Source organism: Sander lucioperca, chromosome 11, assembly GCF_008315115.2.
Source record: "Sander lucioperca isolate FBNREF2018 chromosome 11, SLUC_FBN_1.2, whole genome shotgun sequence".
NCBI classification, from domain to species: Eukaryota; Metazoa; Chordata; class Actinopteri; order Perciformes; family Percidae; genus Sander; species Sander lucioperca.
Window position 1 is genome coordinate 2,108,391 of NC_050183.1, and position 15,228 is coordinate 2,123,618.

General features: G+C 39.1%; 2 protein-coding genes across 3 annotated transcripts in view; both read right to left on the reverse strand.

Annotated features, from left to right (window-relative positions):
• Nucleotides 1–5,887, reverse strand: part of ankle1 (ankyrin repeat and LEM domain containing 1) — a 13,515-nt gene extending 7,628 nt beyond the window's left edge. Inside the window, exons 1-5 of one of the 2 annotated variants that reach the window (XM_031307328.2) lie at nucleotides 5,459–5,887; nucleotides 4,395–4,547; nucleotides 3,781–3,886; nucleotides 3,511–3,634; nucleotides 1–640 (exon numbers count right to left, since the gene is read on the reverse strand). The exon at nucleotides 1–640 is cut by the window's left edge and continues 1,841 nt beyond it. In XM_031307328.2, the coding sequence (XP_031163188.1) occupies nucleotides 1–640; nucleotides 3,511–3,634; nucleotides 3,781–3,886; nucleotides 4,395–4,547; nucleotides 5,459–5,523 (1,088 nt within the window). In that variant the 5' untranslated portion in view covers nucleotides 5,524–5,887. The remainder of the gene's footprint in view (nucleotides 641–3,510; nucleotides 3,635–3,780; nucleotides 3,887–4,394; nucleotides 4,548–5,458) is intronic. The other variant, XM_031307329.2, reaches the window with a different exon arrangement.
• Nucleotides 5,888–6,227: 340 nt separating this feature from the next.
• Nucleotides 6,228–14,993, reverse strand: LOC116055366 (alkaline phosphatase-like). Its single transcript, XM_031307330.1, has 11 exons — nucleotides 14,880–14,993; nucleotides 14,273–14,389; nucleotides 12,657–12,772; nucleotides 11,260–11,434; nucleotides 9,153–9,325; nucleotides 8,555–8,680; nucleotides 8,330–8,399; nucleotides 7,853–7,987; nucleotides 7,489–7,680; nucleotides 7,268–7,378; nucleotides 6,228–6,583 (listed from the first exon to the last, which is right to left on the reverse strand). Exons 1-11 carry the CDS (start codon nucleotides 14,953–14,955, stop codon nucleotides 6,318–6,320), a joined length of 1,557 nt encoding a protein of 518 aa, XP_031163190.1. The 5' UTR covers nucleotides 14,956–14,993; the 3' UTR covers nucleotides 6,228–6,317.
• Between the last annotated feature and the right edge of the window lie 235 nt (nucleotides 14,994–15,228).

Here is a 15,228-nt window from a genome sequence, read left to right on the forward strand (position 1 = left end):
ACGTCGATGCCCTGCATGTGTAAAACCGTGGCCATGCGTTCTGAATCCAGGAAGTCAGGGTACTCAGACATGTCAAAGTGTAAGTTGTTGGTGCACTGGCTGCCATCAACACCAGTTCTGTCCTGTTTGGGAGATTCAGGACTAAAAACAGGGAAATATTCATCTACATCTCTGAAGCTCACACTCTTACGACTCACTCGCCTGGAGGGAAATGCTGGAAGAGTGTCTCTTCTGGAGGGGGAGATTCTGCCATCAGTTGTAGCAGCATGTTCATTTGCTTTTGATGGGAACACACCATCTTCAGTAAATAAATCCTCCTCAAGAGTTGGCATTGCCGCTGCATGTCCCACTGCAGACATGCGAGTGCTTGATAATATGGAGGGACCTTCAGATGACCAATGTGAGGAGGCATTGTTCCAGTCCTGGCTGTGATGCATCTTAGTGTCCATACCAGAAAGTCTGTTATATGATATTCCTCTGCAATTTGGCCTTCCGTTAACGTCAGACAGGTTGAAAAATGATGAACGCCTTGTGCTGCTCAATGGGGCTTCACCAAAGTCACTTATCATAGAAGAGTGGGAACTGAAGCTATAGTCTGATCTAGGATAGCTGGATGTATCCGTTTGGTCTGAATACACAGCTGTGGAGAAAAAAAAGAACATGTTTACTACAAAAGGTAAAAAATGACTAATAGCCAGACTATTTTATTTTTTTTACTGCAACTTATCTTTACACACTGCTGGACAGTAATGCTACTGACAGATTTTGGAGTAAATTAGGCACTGCTGAGGGGTATTGACAAAGTATTCTTTTACCTTGGTTCCCTACATTTTTAAGATACAATATCCAAGATCCATACTGGTAGAGAGTCAGATATGTTTTTCTTTTTTAATTTTAAAGGATGTAAGGAAGTTATCACTTGAGACTGGTGTGCGATCACTGTAATAACTGTGGTATTAATATGATATGGCAATCTGCCTGCAGCCATGCACAACGTTAAACACTTGACTGGCTGAATAAATATTACTGTAATATATAGTATCTTTATGCCATTTCTAACACTACTTGATACATATCATTTTTCAAGTTTTCCAGTAATAAAATAACACAAGTTGGACAAATTAACTTTGCATGCAAGTGGTGTTTTTCAGTTTAAGTGTTTTAACACTAGGATCGCCATAGCCCATGCCATTTAACGTTGTTGTTCCAAAATCTGAACTATTGTGTATTAGTGTATATGTTTCCCTCCTGCCGTGACTTTTTCTGAATACTTATTCTGCACATGCCTATTTTGTCATAATGAAAGAACAATAGGTTTTTGGTGGTTCTTTTTCATGAAGTTGTGCCAGGAGTAGCACCAATTAACATTGGTACTCTCCACCGGCAGCCAAATTGATGCATTTGCATAATGGCCGTATAAGAACATTGAGACAACGAATGGGATATAGAAACTAATTTGCATGCCAATATTCACTCACATGCAGTGCCAGGTGGGCATGCAACACCCACATTCGCAACAAAACAAAGGAGAACTGTGCGTGGTGCAAACGATTTGTTTGCAGGAGTTGCTCACAGAAACCTCAGAGGTTTTGTGTTGACCTGAACGACACTCGGCGCTAGGATGGAGAGACAAATACTAATGCAAAGGAGGACTTATGGTCATTATTTAAATTTAAACGCTGAAATGTATTACAATGTGTTGTTTTAGATGGTTGATGGAAATGTTGGCACAGCTGAAGTGGAGAATGATGACGCATTAATGGCCAATCAGCGCGATGCTCTTGGCCGTGGGATTTAGAGAAAATAAAGAGCCTGGCAGGACTGGTGTTATGGAAGTTATCACTGGAGACTGGTGTGCGAACACTGTAATAATTGTGGTATTATTATAGTATGACAATGTGCTTTCAGCCATGCACAATGTTAAACACTTGACTGTCTGAATACATATTACTGTAATATACTGTATCCTCATGCCATTTTTAACACTACGTATCAAAGTATAATTTTCTTCAAGTTGTTAGGAAATAACACAAGTTGGACAAATTAATTTTGCATTCAAGTGCTATTTTTCAGACTAAGGGCCCTATTTCCACGATCTGAAACGCAAGTATCTTTGTGGGCGGATCTCGGGCGCTGTTGCTATTCAGGGTTCATACGTATTTTAACTAATCCTTTTCCATTACTTTTTGGCAAATTTCCATGACTATGTATTCCTGAAAATGTCAGTCGACATTATACAATAAGAATAAAAATCTGTGTTAAAGTTTACCCTCGGAGATTTAACAATAAAATGAATGACAATTTATGTGGCTCATAGTGGGATTCGTAATATCGTGCCCAGAACAGAACGTTGAGGTTAAGACGACATGAAATACAATTTTTATTAAATGATTTTTTTTTTTTAATTAATCACATATTATTATGCTGTGTTAAATGAAATTCCATGAATTTTCCAAAACTTTCTGGGTCTTTTTATTTTTCCAAAACCTTTCCAGGCCTGGAATTTGCATTTTTCAAATTCCATAACTTTTCCAGGTTTCTTCAAAACGTATGAACCCTGGCTATTATACCGGCGGGATAAATGAGTCTTGCGCCCGACGCAAATCTAAAATGGGTTGGTCTGAAGTAGCTACATTACTCATAGGTGTGGTTTGGGCGTAACGTGCAATAAACCAATCAGAGCGTTATCTCACATTCCCTTTAAAAGCAGGCGCGCTTGTTCCATGGCGGATTGCTATTATAATGGCGGATTTGCTAGGCGCACGCTCTTAATACATCCATGGGCGCACGCAGGAGCGGTTCACAGCTGAGCAGACCAACGTTTGCTATTGATTTTTTCTTTTTGACAAAATGTAAATAAAGAAATGTCACAAAAACATACTTTCCGATGTTTTTGGGCTCACTCTCACTGAATCACGAGGCATGGTGATATTTTTGCAATGTAGTCTAACATTAGACCGAGATCACCTCACTATAGACAATGCAGCTCTTCTGTCTCTCCTCTCCCGTGCTGCTGCTGGGGCATTTGGGTTAAGTGGCATCGGCACATGCAGATCAACATCACATCTCCTTAAGTCCTCTAATATTTCCTCATTTATGTCATCAACACATCCATGATTCATGGTGATATTTTTCACCATGGTGATATTTTTCCTTGTATTTATGTATGGTTTGCAAAAATGGGAACTGCTGGGTCCGTGAGATGAGAGAAGCAAAGCGTATGCGCAGTGTGCACACTACATTACGGCCAAGCATGCGCCCTTAAAATAGTATCTGAATAACGCGCCACTGACTTTAGACTAGGTTTTTCCTGGTCTGTGGCGGAATTGTTTTCTGAAACTGCAAAATAGAACTAGGGAACGTTTGCGCCGGAACACGCCTCCTCTTTTTGCTGAACCGCCCCTAGGGAGCGCAAGTTCAATCCCTAATTCAATTGCGCTGGGTGCAAGATAGGGCCCAAAGTGTTTTAAGCAACTTCCAAAAACCAAAGCTTCAAAGAGACTGTCTTACAGTACTGGAATTGAGGTAAGTCGTCCTCCTCTGTGTCCACTGAGCTGGAATGGTACTCCTTAAGGAGCTGGGCACATTTGCGATTCTCCTGTTGCTCTGCAAGCTGCCCTGGTGTATTCCCCTCCTACATTAATTAAGGAGTTAACAGGTGTAAACCAAACTGAACTAAACATTTAAAGCACACATTAGTAGATATCTTGTTACAGATTGGGTGTGTCAGCACTTACAGCAGTTATGGAAAATATGAATAACACTAAAAACTATTCTTACAGCATCTTTAATGTTTGGGTTCCCTCCATTTAACAAGAGCAGATTCAGATTTTGATAACATCCCCACAGTGCAGCAATGTGGATAGGAGTCAGGCCATCTGATGACCTGGGAAAAATACAAGAAAACACAACTTCACAAAACATTACATTATCATTATGCTCAAAGAATTTAGATAGTGTCTTCTATCTATATTTTATGTTCAAAATGTGTTTATTATTAGGATAAACCCCTTGAGATGTATCATCTCGTTGTCGAGGGGTCCCAACATATAACACAATCATTACATAACAATAGAGAAGTGAAAAAACTAAACAAAACCAAACTAAATTTTAACACATTTCCAAATGAAAGAGGATATTGGAGATGATGGAACATCACTGCAGACTTTATGTGATGCAAAAAGTCTGTGGAAGATTACTCAAAAATCTATACAACCTTCATATACACGTACTGATGCTGTATTTGTCAAATCGATCAAAAGAAATGTAACAGTAACTTTAAACTAAATAAGCTTATTTCAAACAAATGAGTTTGGAGTTATCCAGATGGAAAATGTGAAGAGGAAAATTATTTAACAAGGGATTTTTCCTTTTCACTGTGTTTTGAACCATACCTGATATTGGGGTCTGCTCCATATTGCAGTAACATTTTCAAGCAGCGTGTGTTCTTCTCAGTCTCTTTGCCAGCGGCCAAGTGTATTGCAGCCACTCCATTACTACCCACCCCGTCAGGACACGCACCTTGTGAAAGAAGCAGCTGCACATATCTGCCAGGGAAGAGAGATATGTTACAAACTGACATGTATTGTATTACAGGATACAGTTTTACTGTATTGAAAATATGGGTACGATGAATAAAGGACGGATAAAAGAAGCATAATCACTTACTGTTTACGATAGCTATAGCTTCCTGTGTTTGACACAGAAACACTGAAGACTCAACACAGTGGTTATAAAGGGGGTATAGGCTATTACCTGCACCTTTTGTTGTCAATATATTGACACTACCAAATTGATAGTTAGTGTAGTAATATTATTATCAGATGTTTCTTATACCTTAAACATACTACACTGTAGGCTGTGTCAATATCCATGTTTATCTTTAATTTGTATATGATGTAGACAAATAACAAGCAAGTCTGTAGTGTGTTAGTGAACAGGAAGCCAAATCAGGTAGGCCTACATATTATTTTGCCTTAGGGAGGTTTATCTGTAGCTACAACATGGGATACCCTCTATCTTTATTTCACTGATGGCTGGAGTATCAGCGAAACTCTTCAGAGTCATGTTACATAGCAAAGATTATGGGGACATTTCATTTATCAAACACGAACTACACTGTTTAAGGAAACCCGTGGTCCCCTAATGCACATGGATATTTTTTTAATAAACAATGCTAAAACAAAGATAACAGTTAACGGGAAAACACGTTTCAGTAAAAGCTCAGTGGTTTTGAGGCCTTCATAGATACCAAACATTTACAAAGGTAGTGATAAAAATTAAGCATGGACTGGGAAAAAATTTAACGTTATTCATCGAACATAACGGTATATTCAAGTTACTATTGCATCGGGAAAATAACTTGTGTTACGTTAAGATCGTGCAAGTAAGAGCTGTCGCATCTTATCAACAAAAGGCATGTCTTGACAAAACAAAGAGAAAGGGGGCTGAGCATCACCTCGGTTCTCCATCGTTCACAGCTTTACACAGTTGACTTTCGAGCCTCCTCGTCTTATAATCCATGACCAATGTGATCCGTTTATGAATGATGCGTGGTCGTGTATCAGCATTCTCCGATTTAGCCCATAGCCGAGACCTGTGCAGCAAGCTGTAGAACCTATAACTTAAGGCTAGCTAGCTAAAATAATAGCGACTGAAGACAGACTGCCTCCTGAACACATCAAGCTACGTTTTTATATGCAGTGAGCCAACAGCGAATGTGTATTATCCTTAGTTTCTTCCCTTAAATAATTAAAAAGATGTACCGTTATTGTTTTCAAACTCGAACGATCAGTTGTTTATCCACCTAATCTTAGTTTTCGAGGAGCAGCACGACTATTTTGGTTGAAATTCCCTCCAAGCTCACAAACCCTCCTCCTTTCTGGCAGCAGGCGGAAGTCCCGCCCTTTGGTGACTCTGATTGGACAAGGCTTTCATTTCATCCAATCAGGCGAGACGTTTAATAAAAGGGAGGTGCACGTTCTAATTGATACTATCAGTGTGGTAGGCCTACTTAGCTAAGATTCGCCTCTTTCTACCTAATGTTTGAATAAAGGGTGTGGTCTTTTGTTAAATAAAGATTCCACTATTAAGTAGCATAGCCTAACTTCACTAAAATAGTTTCAATGCCCCATTTCAGAAATCTAATTTTAGATGTAGCCTACATCTTTATAGTTAAACACATATTGCATTTATTTTAGACACTCTTTTAAATTACGCACAGAAAATTCAGTGTAAAGAATCATTTCTTTATTAACAAAAATCTCAGATAACACAGTTATTCCAAGGTCAGGACAAATATTCCAACGGCTGTCACCTCAGACAGAGCAGAGGATGTGGAGTAGGAGGCCCATCAGGAGGAACAGCAGGCTGGGGTGGATGGATCCAGCGTGGTTGGGCAGTTCGCAATCCTCATAGGGCTCCAGGCAGGCAGCATAAGCCAGGACGTGGGCAATGTAGTTCTGCTCCTGGACCCCATGGAAAAGGTGTGACATGGGACCTTTGGCAAAGATGGCTACATCTTCGATGCCATGGGTCTCTGAATCAAGAGGGACAGGAGCCTGCTGAAGGTATTCCTTGTCCGCTGAGGAACAATGGAACAAAGGAGCATTATAGTAGCTATATTAAGGTTTTCTGGCACATAGGCAAATTGCAATATGACCCTATGATAAAATCCAATCCAGCTAAATGGCAAACAACTAAGATCAGATCTTTATAATAGTAGAAACAAAAATGGAATAGTCCTATAATAAGTTTTTGTTGTAGTAGAGATACTGCAGAGCTATTGTATTATTGCATTATGTAGGAAACAATCAGTCATCACAACATAAGGTAGACAGTACATTACAGTAAATTAAAGTATATTTCACCAAATTTTCTGATTGGACAGATAATCTGACTCTTCTTAATGAATGAGTATAGGATGATAGTGTTATAGTATTTTAGAGTAATTCATGTTATGCTTATAATATAACAGTGATAAAAGAGTTATTTTTCAATATTTTATATAGATACAATTGATAAAGGTGGTACACAAGTTAATTGCTGTCCTTTATAAAGAACCAACATTTGCTTGAAGCAATAACTTTCCCACTTTTTTTAGTATGATTAGGAAGGTGGTGGTTTATCGTCTTCATCGTGACATTCTTGTCACAAAGAACACCTAGATTCAGTTTTTCTTCTTGCCTCTACAGTAGGTATGCCGTTACACCACAAGATGGAGCTACTAAATTACTCTTCCATAAAAAGATTATCAATGTACACTTACATGAAATAGTCTCATTCATATCTGAGCGAGTTCCGTTCCGGTATCCTGGTCCATTTCCATACACAGCGGTGGTGAAATGCTTGTTGTCGCCAGCTAGTGAGCGAGATACCCCTGTGAATCACAAGACAAATTGGTATCTACAGATTTGTTCAAACTTGGTACATCAGATGATATTCACTTTTTATTATAAAAACTCAGCTCTTGAGTGCATTTTAATGTACCTAAAACAGAGTTTCCTCTGGCAGAATATCCTCCAAAGGCAAAGACATGGGAGTGGTCAGCAGTCACCACAGACAGGGTATCCAGCTCACTGGTGAGTTCAGCTGCTCGCCCGATCGCCCGGTCAAACTCAACAGCCTCATAGAGAGCTCTTTTGGCATTCCCTGCGTGGTGACCATGGTCAATTCTCCCACTTAAAGAGCAAAAGAAAGTAATTGACAAATAAGCATCATCAGCAGTATATTCCCCCTTTTAGTTATTCAGAATTTAAGGTAATTTGTTGTGTGAAAATGACAGTTACACTGTTTCATGATTAAGTGGTTGTTTGTTGTAAGGGAAATATGTACAGAAAACAATAACACGTATCTTCCACAAAGAGGTAAAATCCCTTTGGGTTCTTGCTGAGAATCTTAATTGCTTTCTCCATCATCTCCGTAAGGGAGGGGTCCATGGACGAATCACGATCCAACTCGTAGCGGCAGTCCTTGGGCTCAAAGAGACCTAAAGGGAGAAACAGCAGGCCTCAGTTTTAAAGAAACATATTACCAGTTTGTTTAATAGAGCTGGCAGTCATAATGCACTAAATACATTAAATGTTCACAGTGTGAAATTTTCTGAAGAAACAACAGCAACAACTTGTATTATGGCTCTAAATTTCAAATTGTATTGAGGCTGTAAAAGAGAAGATAGTCTTATTAGTTTTAAACGAGATTATGTTCGATTCTCCCTATTTGCCCAAGGACAGTTCAGGCAGTCATTCAATAGCCAAATCTTTAGTGGTTTTATTTGAGAAGTGCCTTAAATGGTGATTGTTGAAATGGTGAATTAAACCGTTCTCCTTACCCATCAGGAAGTCTGTATTTGCAGGATTGACAGCATCAAACTCAGCTTTGTTCCAAACATATTTAACATTCTGTAGGTAATGAAGAAAAGCAAAACAAAATAATAACAAACAATAATAAACAAAACAAATTGATTGGAAGTTTTCGGAAGGGTGGGGGGAGGCGTTTTAAACTTTTGTTAATAGCTCATTTAAAAAAATGTGTTGCAGTTGGAGGGACCATTTACCGTTTTGTTCTTCATCCACTCGTCAACCAGATTTTGTCCATCCTTTCTGTCTCCTTTATAAGTCGGATACTCTGGGTCTTGCACGGTTCTTGGAAACATGTATTGACGACCTCCACCAAGAATGACCTGGATCAAGAGACATTGTGACATTGTGTATATATATATATATATATATATATATACATATATATCATAAAGTATTCATTTTAAGCTTTTAGCAGAGTCTTTATTCCAAAGTGATGTTCCTACTAAGCCCTTGTGCTGCTCCTTTGGTTTACTCTGCATGTGATCTCCAAACAACCATTGTTTGGGATGCTAATTTAGGCACAGTGTATTGCAAGGTAATCATCAAATCTGTTTGTCTGGTAATGATCAAATTGTTGACTCAATATAACTTCCTAATAATGACTGGGTTGACTTTATAATATGCCAGTGGATATTCTGTGTCGTCCAGGTTATAGAAAACCAGGAAATAGTAAGTCAACCTTATCTGAGGGGCTGTACATGTACATGCCAACATGCAGAGCTACCGATGTGAATTCTTCTGAGTCAATGCTCTAATGTTTGGTTACAGAAATACTTTTATATTAAGGCTTACATTTATCTCTGTGTTTTGAACTAGCTGGTAAGCAATGTCATGGCAGCCATTTTTGATCGCCTCAGAGGGGAGGTCGGAGTCAGAATACCAGCCTCGGTCTGCAGAGTGAGCGTAGTTTGCACCAGGAGAGGCATGCTGCACTCTGGTTGTAGTGACAATTCCCACAGACTTTTCTGAAACACACATTGCAACTGTGGTCATAATGTGGTCATGATTATACTGCAGCCCATTTATTGGCATGTATATACTTTACATACTTATGAGACATTCAAGAACAGTTAGCGACTGCGGCCTTACATCCGCATAACATGTGCAGACCAACAAAAGCATATAGTAAGTACACAGAAATATTGGTCTTTCTGAGTAAATGTCCTGAAAGCTTTAGTGTGTAACTAATAATTAATAAACGTCTGTACATACAAGCCATTGCCAAATGAGTTGTTACAAAGCTAATTAATTAATCAGCTCCACACAACTCTCTCTGTATTTCTCAGTATGGCTATGTTAAGAAGATTGCGTCATCTGGCGACTTTTCCTCACAGAAACTCGAGTGAAGATAATTACCTCTGTCTGTACACGATCCGTTCTGCCTAAAAGAAATGTGGCAAAATTTATGGGATTGTGAAAGGAAGGGGAGAACTTATTATTCAGTACAAAGAATGGTAGAGAAAGAAAGATGTGCTTATAGATGTAAGAGAAGAGATGCAGTAGTTTTATCCAGATTGAGGCTTGGGCATTGTGGGCTGAGGAGTGGGCTGGCTCTGATTAGTAAACATCCTGATGGAAAGTGTGAATGTGGAGACAAGGAAACAGTGAAGCATGTATTAGTGCAGTGCAGGAAGTACTCTCCTCAGAGGAAGAAACTGTTCAGAGAACTGGGTGCAACTGGAGAAACTGTTTTTACTTTATGCACTTTATTGAATTTGGACAGTTGGAACAAATTGAAGAAACTGATGGAGTACTTGCGACGTATTGGAGTATATAAAAATATATAGATAATTACTTTTAATCAGGTTGTGAATAGCGATTAGTGAACAGCGGAGGGCAGCAATACGCCATAGATGCGTCTAGTCTGCCGGAAATAAAAAGAAGAAGAAGAAGATCCGTTCTGCCTGCACGATCCGTTCTGCACATGCGCAATATAATACTGTTTTACCGAGGATACGACCTGCACGATCTGTTCTCTTAATACATCCATGTCTGTTCCACGCTAGCCTATGGCTAGCCTCCACCGGGAAGCTAACGTTAGTTTAGCTAACAGCTAATTCGGCTAACCGCTAGCTGACAGCTAGATTCAGTCTAAAATAACGTTAACTCAAACTTAATGGGAAAAACAGCTACAGCTAAATTAAGACTTCACAGTAATAACAATAAAGACAAGTATTGAGTGATTGTATTTTAAATGAGCACAAGTAAAGTAGAACTGACGTAACAGCTGTTATATATGTTAGGTGTTTGTTATATATGTCAACGTTTATTTTCAAGTTTTATTTTGAGGGTCTTTTAAAGTTATTACATGCTGTCTCAGCTAGCAGTTAGCCGAATTATCTGTTAGCCAAACTAACGTTAGCTTGCCTGTGGAGGCTAACAGCAGACCGCTACAATCAGCTAGCGGTTAGCCGAATGAGCCGTTAGCTAAACTAACGTTAGCTTGCCTGTGGAGGCTAACGGCAGACTGCTATAATCAGCTAGCGGTTAGCCGAATTAGCTGTTAGCTAAACTAACGTTAGCTTGGCTGTCGACCGGAAGCGTGGAACAGATCGTGCAGTTTCGTAAATCCTCGTACAACCGCAGAACGGATCGTGTACTGACAACCTCTTCTGAAGAGTCCATGTTTTTTTAATCCTCCGTGTCCTCCTTGGCCACTAGCAAATGCGTGGGGGAGGGGTGGGGCGATGCGCGATCACGGAATGCTTGTATCATGTGGTCGCGCCGACAGTTTTGTTGTCATTACTTAGAATTCCTCATGGGAGCGACAGAAACTACGCACTATGGCTTTAAGGAATAACACATCAACAAGGACTCATCTAAACCGTGTCAAAGAAGATATAAAGCCAAGTCTAAATGAAGACCAGTATAAAGAAAAGCTATGTAAACCAGAACTTACCTGCTTTTTTGGCACGGTGCAGAACTGATGTGACTTCGTTCCCGTAGGAAGCACGACAGTTGTACCTCGGGGTGGCAGCAGTGACACCCAGGGTGCCGTAGTTGGCCTTCACACCACATGTGTAAGCTGTGGCTGTGCCAGCGCTGTCAGGCATCTGCTGGTCCACATTATACGTCTGCAGGGGCCAAATATATTCACACACATTAACATGAGCATTTATCAGCTAGAAGGTGTCCTTATCCACAGTTACTTACACTGAGATTATATTCTTGGACTGGGTGAGCATGGTTGTGATTCAAGATTCAAAAAGCTTTATTGTCTATCACATAATGATATAAAATTGTCTTTGGTTAGGGGCTCACATACAACATAAAAACATACATGTAGACACATGTACCCTCAACTCATACAAGCAATACACTCATGAGTTTATGGATATTAATAAGTTCAATGTAGTTGTTGTCTGGGTAATAAAACACCTGCCATTTAAAATGGGTGGGATAGTAGGTTTCAGTCTTGTTTTAATTTTGTCAATGGGACTAACCTGAACTAAAGATATTTTACGTGCCTAAATTTGACAAACAAATTAAATGGCACGTTTGTGCCAAGCTTACTCCTTGGAAACCTTTTGACAAGAAGATGGTAATGAATAATCACTTTGAAAGTAAGTCATCAAACTTCTGTTAAACATGAAAAAAGGGAATCAATATTGTCCAACCAAGGTAATAACCATTATGTAAGACTAAAAATGATGATGACCCTTGTAATAGTAATCCTTATAGTAGTTGTATAAGAACAATGTAGTTTAAACATGAGAGTTGATTCTTAGCAAAAACCCCTTTGTTCTTTCACAAATATGTACTCATTCATTTACTTCCACCAACTAATCAAAGTATTTTCATAAGCGTAGAATCTGACATTCAGAATCATTCAGAATACATAGGAGCGACTCGCTTGAATGACGGAAGTCATATAGCGCCTCCATCTTTAAAATACATTAGCCAAAGAGGGACATACCTCTGCATTTTGCCCTCTTACACCTATTGGCACCGTGACGAATGCAAGGGGGAGATTACTCACCAGGGAAGCAAAAAAGAGACAACGTGAAAACAACGCGAAAACAATGCGAAAACGACATTTTAATTAACAAGACCAAAGTTAATATAGAACAGCTGCGTGTAAACGATGGAGAGAGCTAATTTCGGGTTTGGCCACCGTAGGAGAAAGGGCTAGAAAGTAATATTCAGTTGGTTGTCACATACAATTTCACCGCTAGATGGGAGAAATTCTTACACAATGTAGCTTTAACATAAGTGCATGCATCTTATTCTCATTCAGAGAGTTTGAATACACATTCCTATGTAGCCATTTGAATGTGTTGGTTGTAGTGGGCGGACCTTAGACAGCGCCAGGTGAGGGAAGGTATCCATAACAAGACTGGTCTCCTCCCCAGAATGTCCTGCCAACTGGCCTTTGAGGATCCGGGCAGCTGTCACTGTCGGTACCCCCATACCTGGAAGCAGGTGGAAACACACCTGAGTGTTAGATAACACAGGCTAGGCCAACAAAGGGCTGCCATTGTGCTCCGTGAACCTGATAAGGCTCAGCTGATATGAAAGTTTAAAAGGCGGTGAAAGACATCTGAGTTATTTACCAATACAAACGGTGAATGCAAACACAGCATTATTCCACATTTCTTTACCTCTACCTTTTTTATATTTCATGAAAATGTCATGGCTTCTTGTCCAATATTACTTTTCAGAGCTTATAAAATCTTTTGGACTTTTCCCTCTATTTCAGTACTGCAAATTACAAATTCAGATTGGATGAAGCATTAGTTAAATTCCTTCCTGCACCTTAATTACATTTGCTAAAACAAATGACCTATTTTTTTCTGGGTCTATGTTTTCCCATGAGGTCATTATGTTTATTAAGCTGACCATTTAAAATTTGCTTTCAACATAAATCTGCAAATTGGTTAATTAAACTACTGTCACTTGCTAAAGTTTCAGGTTCAATGTGTCATTCTTCCTTATGAAGGTACATAATTAACACTCGGTCATTAACGCCAAGAACTTGTTATCATAAACACGTTCCTTATGGGGTGATTACATGTTACTGATCAATCCCAAACATTCATAAAACACTGATACAATCTGAAATGTGCTTCTCTCAGCAGGTATGTGGTTTGGGGTGGAGGCAGCTGTAACCATAAAACCATAAACCATAACACTTGAAATATGTACAGTGAAGTTGCCAGATACTGATCCTGGATGGTGGAGTTACCAGAAGGTAGTGCACAGTAGTGATTATTTTTTATCTTTGTGTTTGACCTGGGTCATGGCTAATGTTCTAATGTCATATAAGGAAATCTCAGCTTATCTTGTTTGGCTTCTTTACATGGGATTTACAATTTGTTTTCCTTTTTCTTTTTACCTAAATATAGTGGGAAAAGTTCACTTTGCTCAATTTTTGTGCGTAATTGTTCAGTTTATATTCACACAGCATAATCTGGTAACTGGTCCTAGCAGTTTGGAGATTTTAGTATTAAGGGGAGTTGAAACTAATTTCATAGGCGACAAGTTTCTAAAACTTTAGCTATGCATGGTTTTTTTTTAAACTCTTTGCAATGGTTTACCTTTTCTGGTGTTTAGATCAGTTAAGGACACATGGAAATAGCTACACATGCAATGTACTGACTGACTGTGGTTTAGCCTCAGTCATTTTGTTATGCTTGACTTTCCAAGCAGTAATAACGGCTGGTGATCAGATGTCAACATTCATCTCCTTCTACCCATAAAACCCATTCTTTTTGGGGTCACATTAGTGCATTTGGTTTGCATTGCATTCTCCCTCTTCCTTGGTGATCTACACCACAATAATGATGAGACTCACAACTTTAAGCTACAATGGATTCTTCCCACCTGAACCAACACAATTATCTAAAGGGAAAATGTTCCACAAATCAAAGAAACATCTTAAATGCTGGGAAGAGCTCCCTTCGTAGACTCACCATCACCCAGGAATAGGATGATGTTCTTGGCTTTGTGAATATTAGGCTGAACATTCAGGGCAGTATGAAGAGCCTGTCTCGCTTTGTTGTTCCAGTAGCTGGCATGGAGCTCTTCCTCTATAAGCAAGAAATAGACAATATAGTAGGGTCATCCACAATCAGCTGGCATGTGCTTTTATATTATATTATATATATATATATATATATAACACAATAAAATGAGTCATAAAAGACAACAGACAAAGACAATTTTCCCATGAAGCTGGAATAATTATACAAGACATGCTCTGTTGTATATAAAAAAAGTGGTTGTAACAAATGAGTAATATTGAATATTATTTCTTTAGCATGAGGAGAGTCACCTTTTCCATCAAGATAATAAAAAAGGCACTGGCAGCCTATTAACAATGTTTTATTCTTTTTAATGGGAAACACTTTTCTTTCTTGAATTGAAAGTTGAGTACTGTAAGTAAGGCATTTTTTCGTGTTGTCCTTGAAATCCAGTCAAATAAGCCCAACGTGACATCTGAAAGTAAGCATTCTTAGTTTCTGTAGATACCTAATTGTGTCTAACAGCAGCAATATATAACATATAACAGATCCTTACCTGGAACAGACAAAGTCCACTGCACTGAAATAAAAATTAAAAAAAACATAAAAATGAGTTTATTTTGGCTAGCCATGGCATCGACTTTATGTGAATTAAAAAAGTACAGGAGTGCCACACTTTATAGCTGCAGCCAAGGAGCAAAGGGCACATAGAAGAGCGTTTGAACGTGAGCCATAGGTTATTTACAACACACACACACACACACACACACACACACACACACACACACACACACACACACACACACACACACACACACACAAAGGACAAGAGCAAAGTCAATACATTTCTCCATTTTCCTTTGTAGGTATCCAATACGTGCTGTGTGGATGAGGTGGCATGTGAC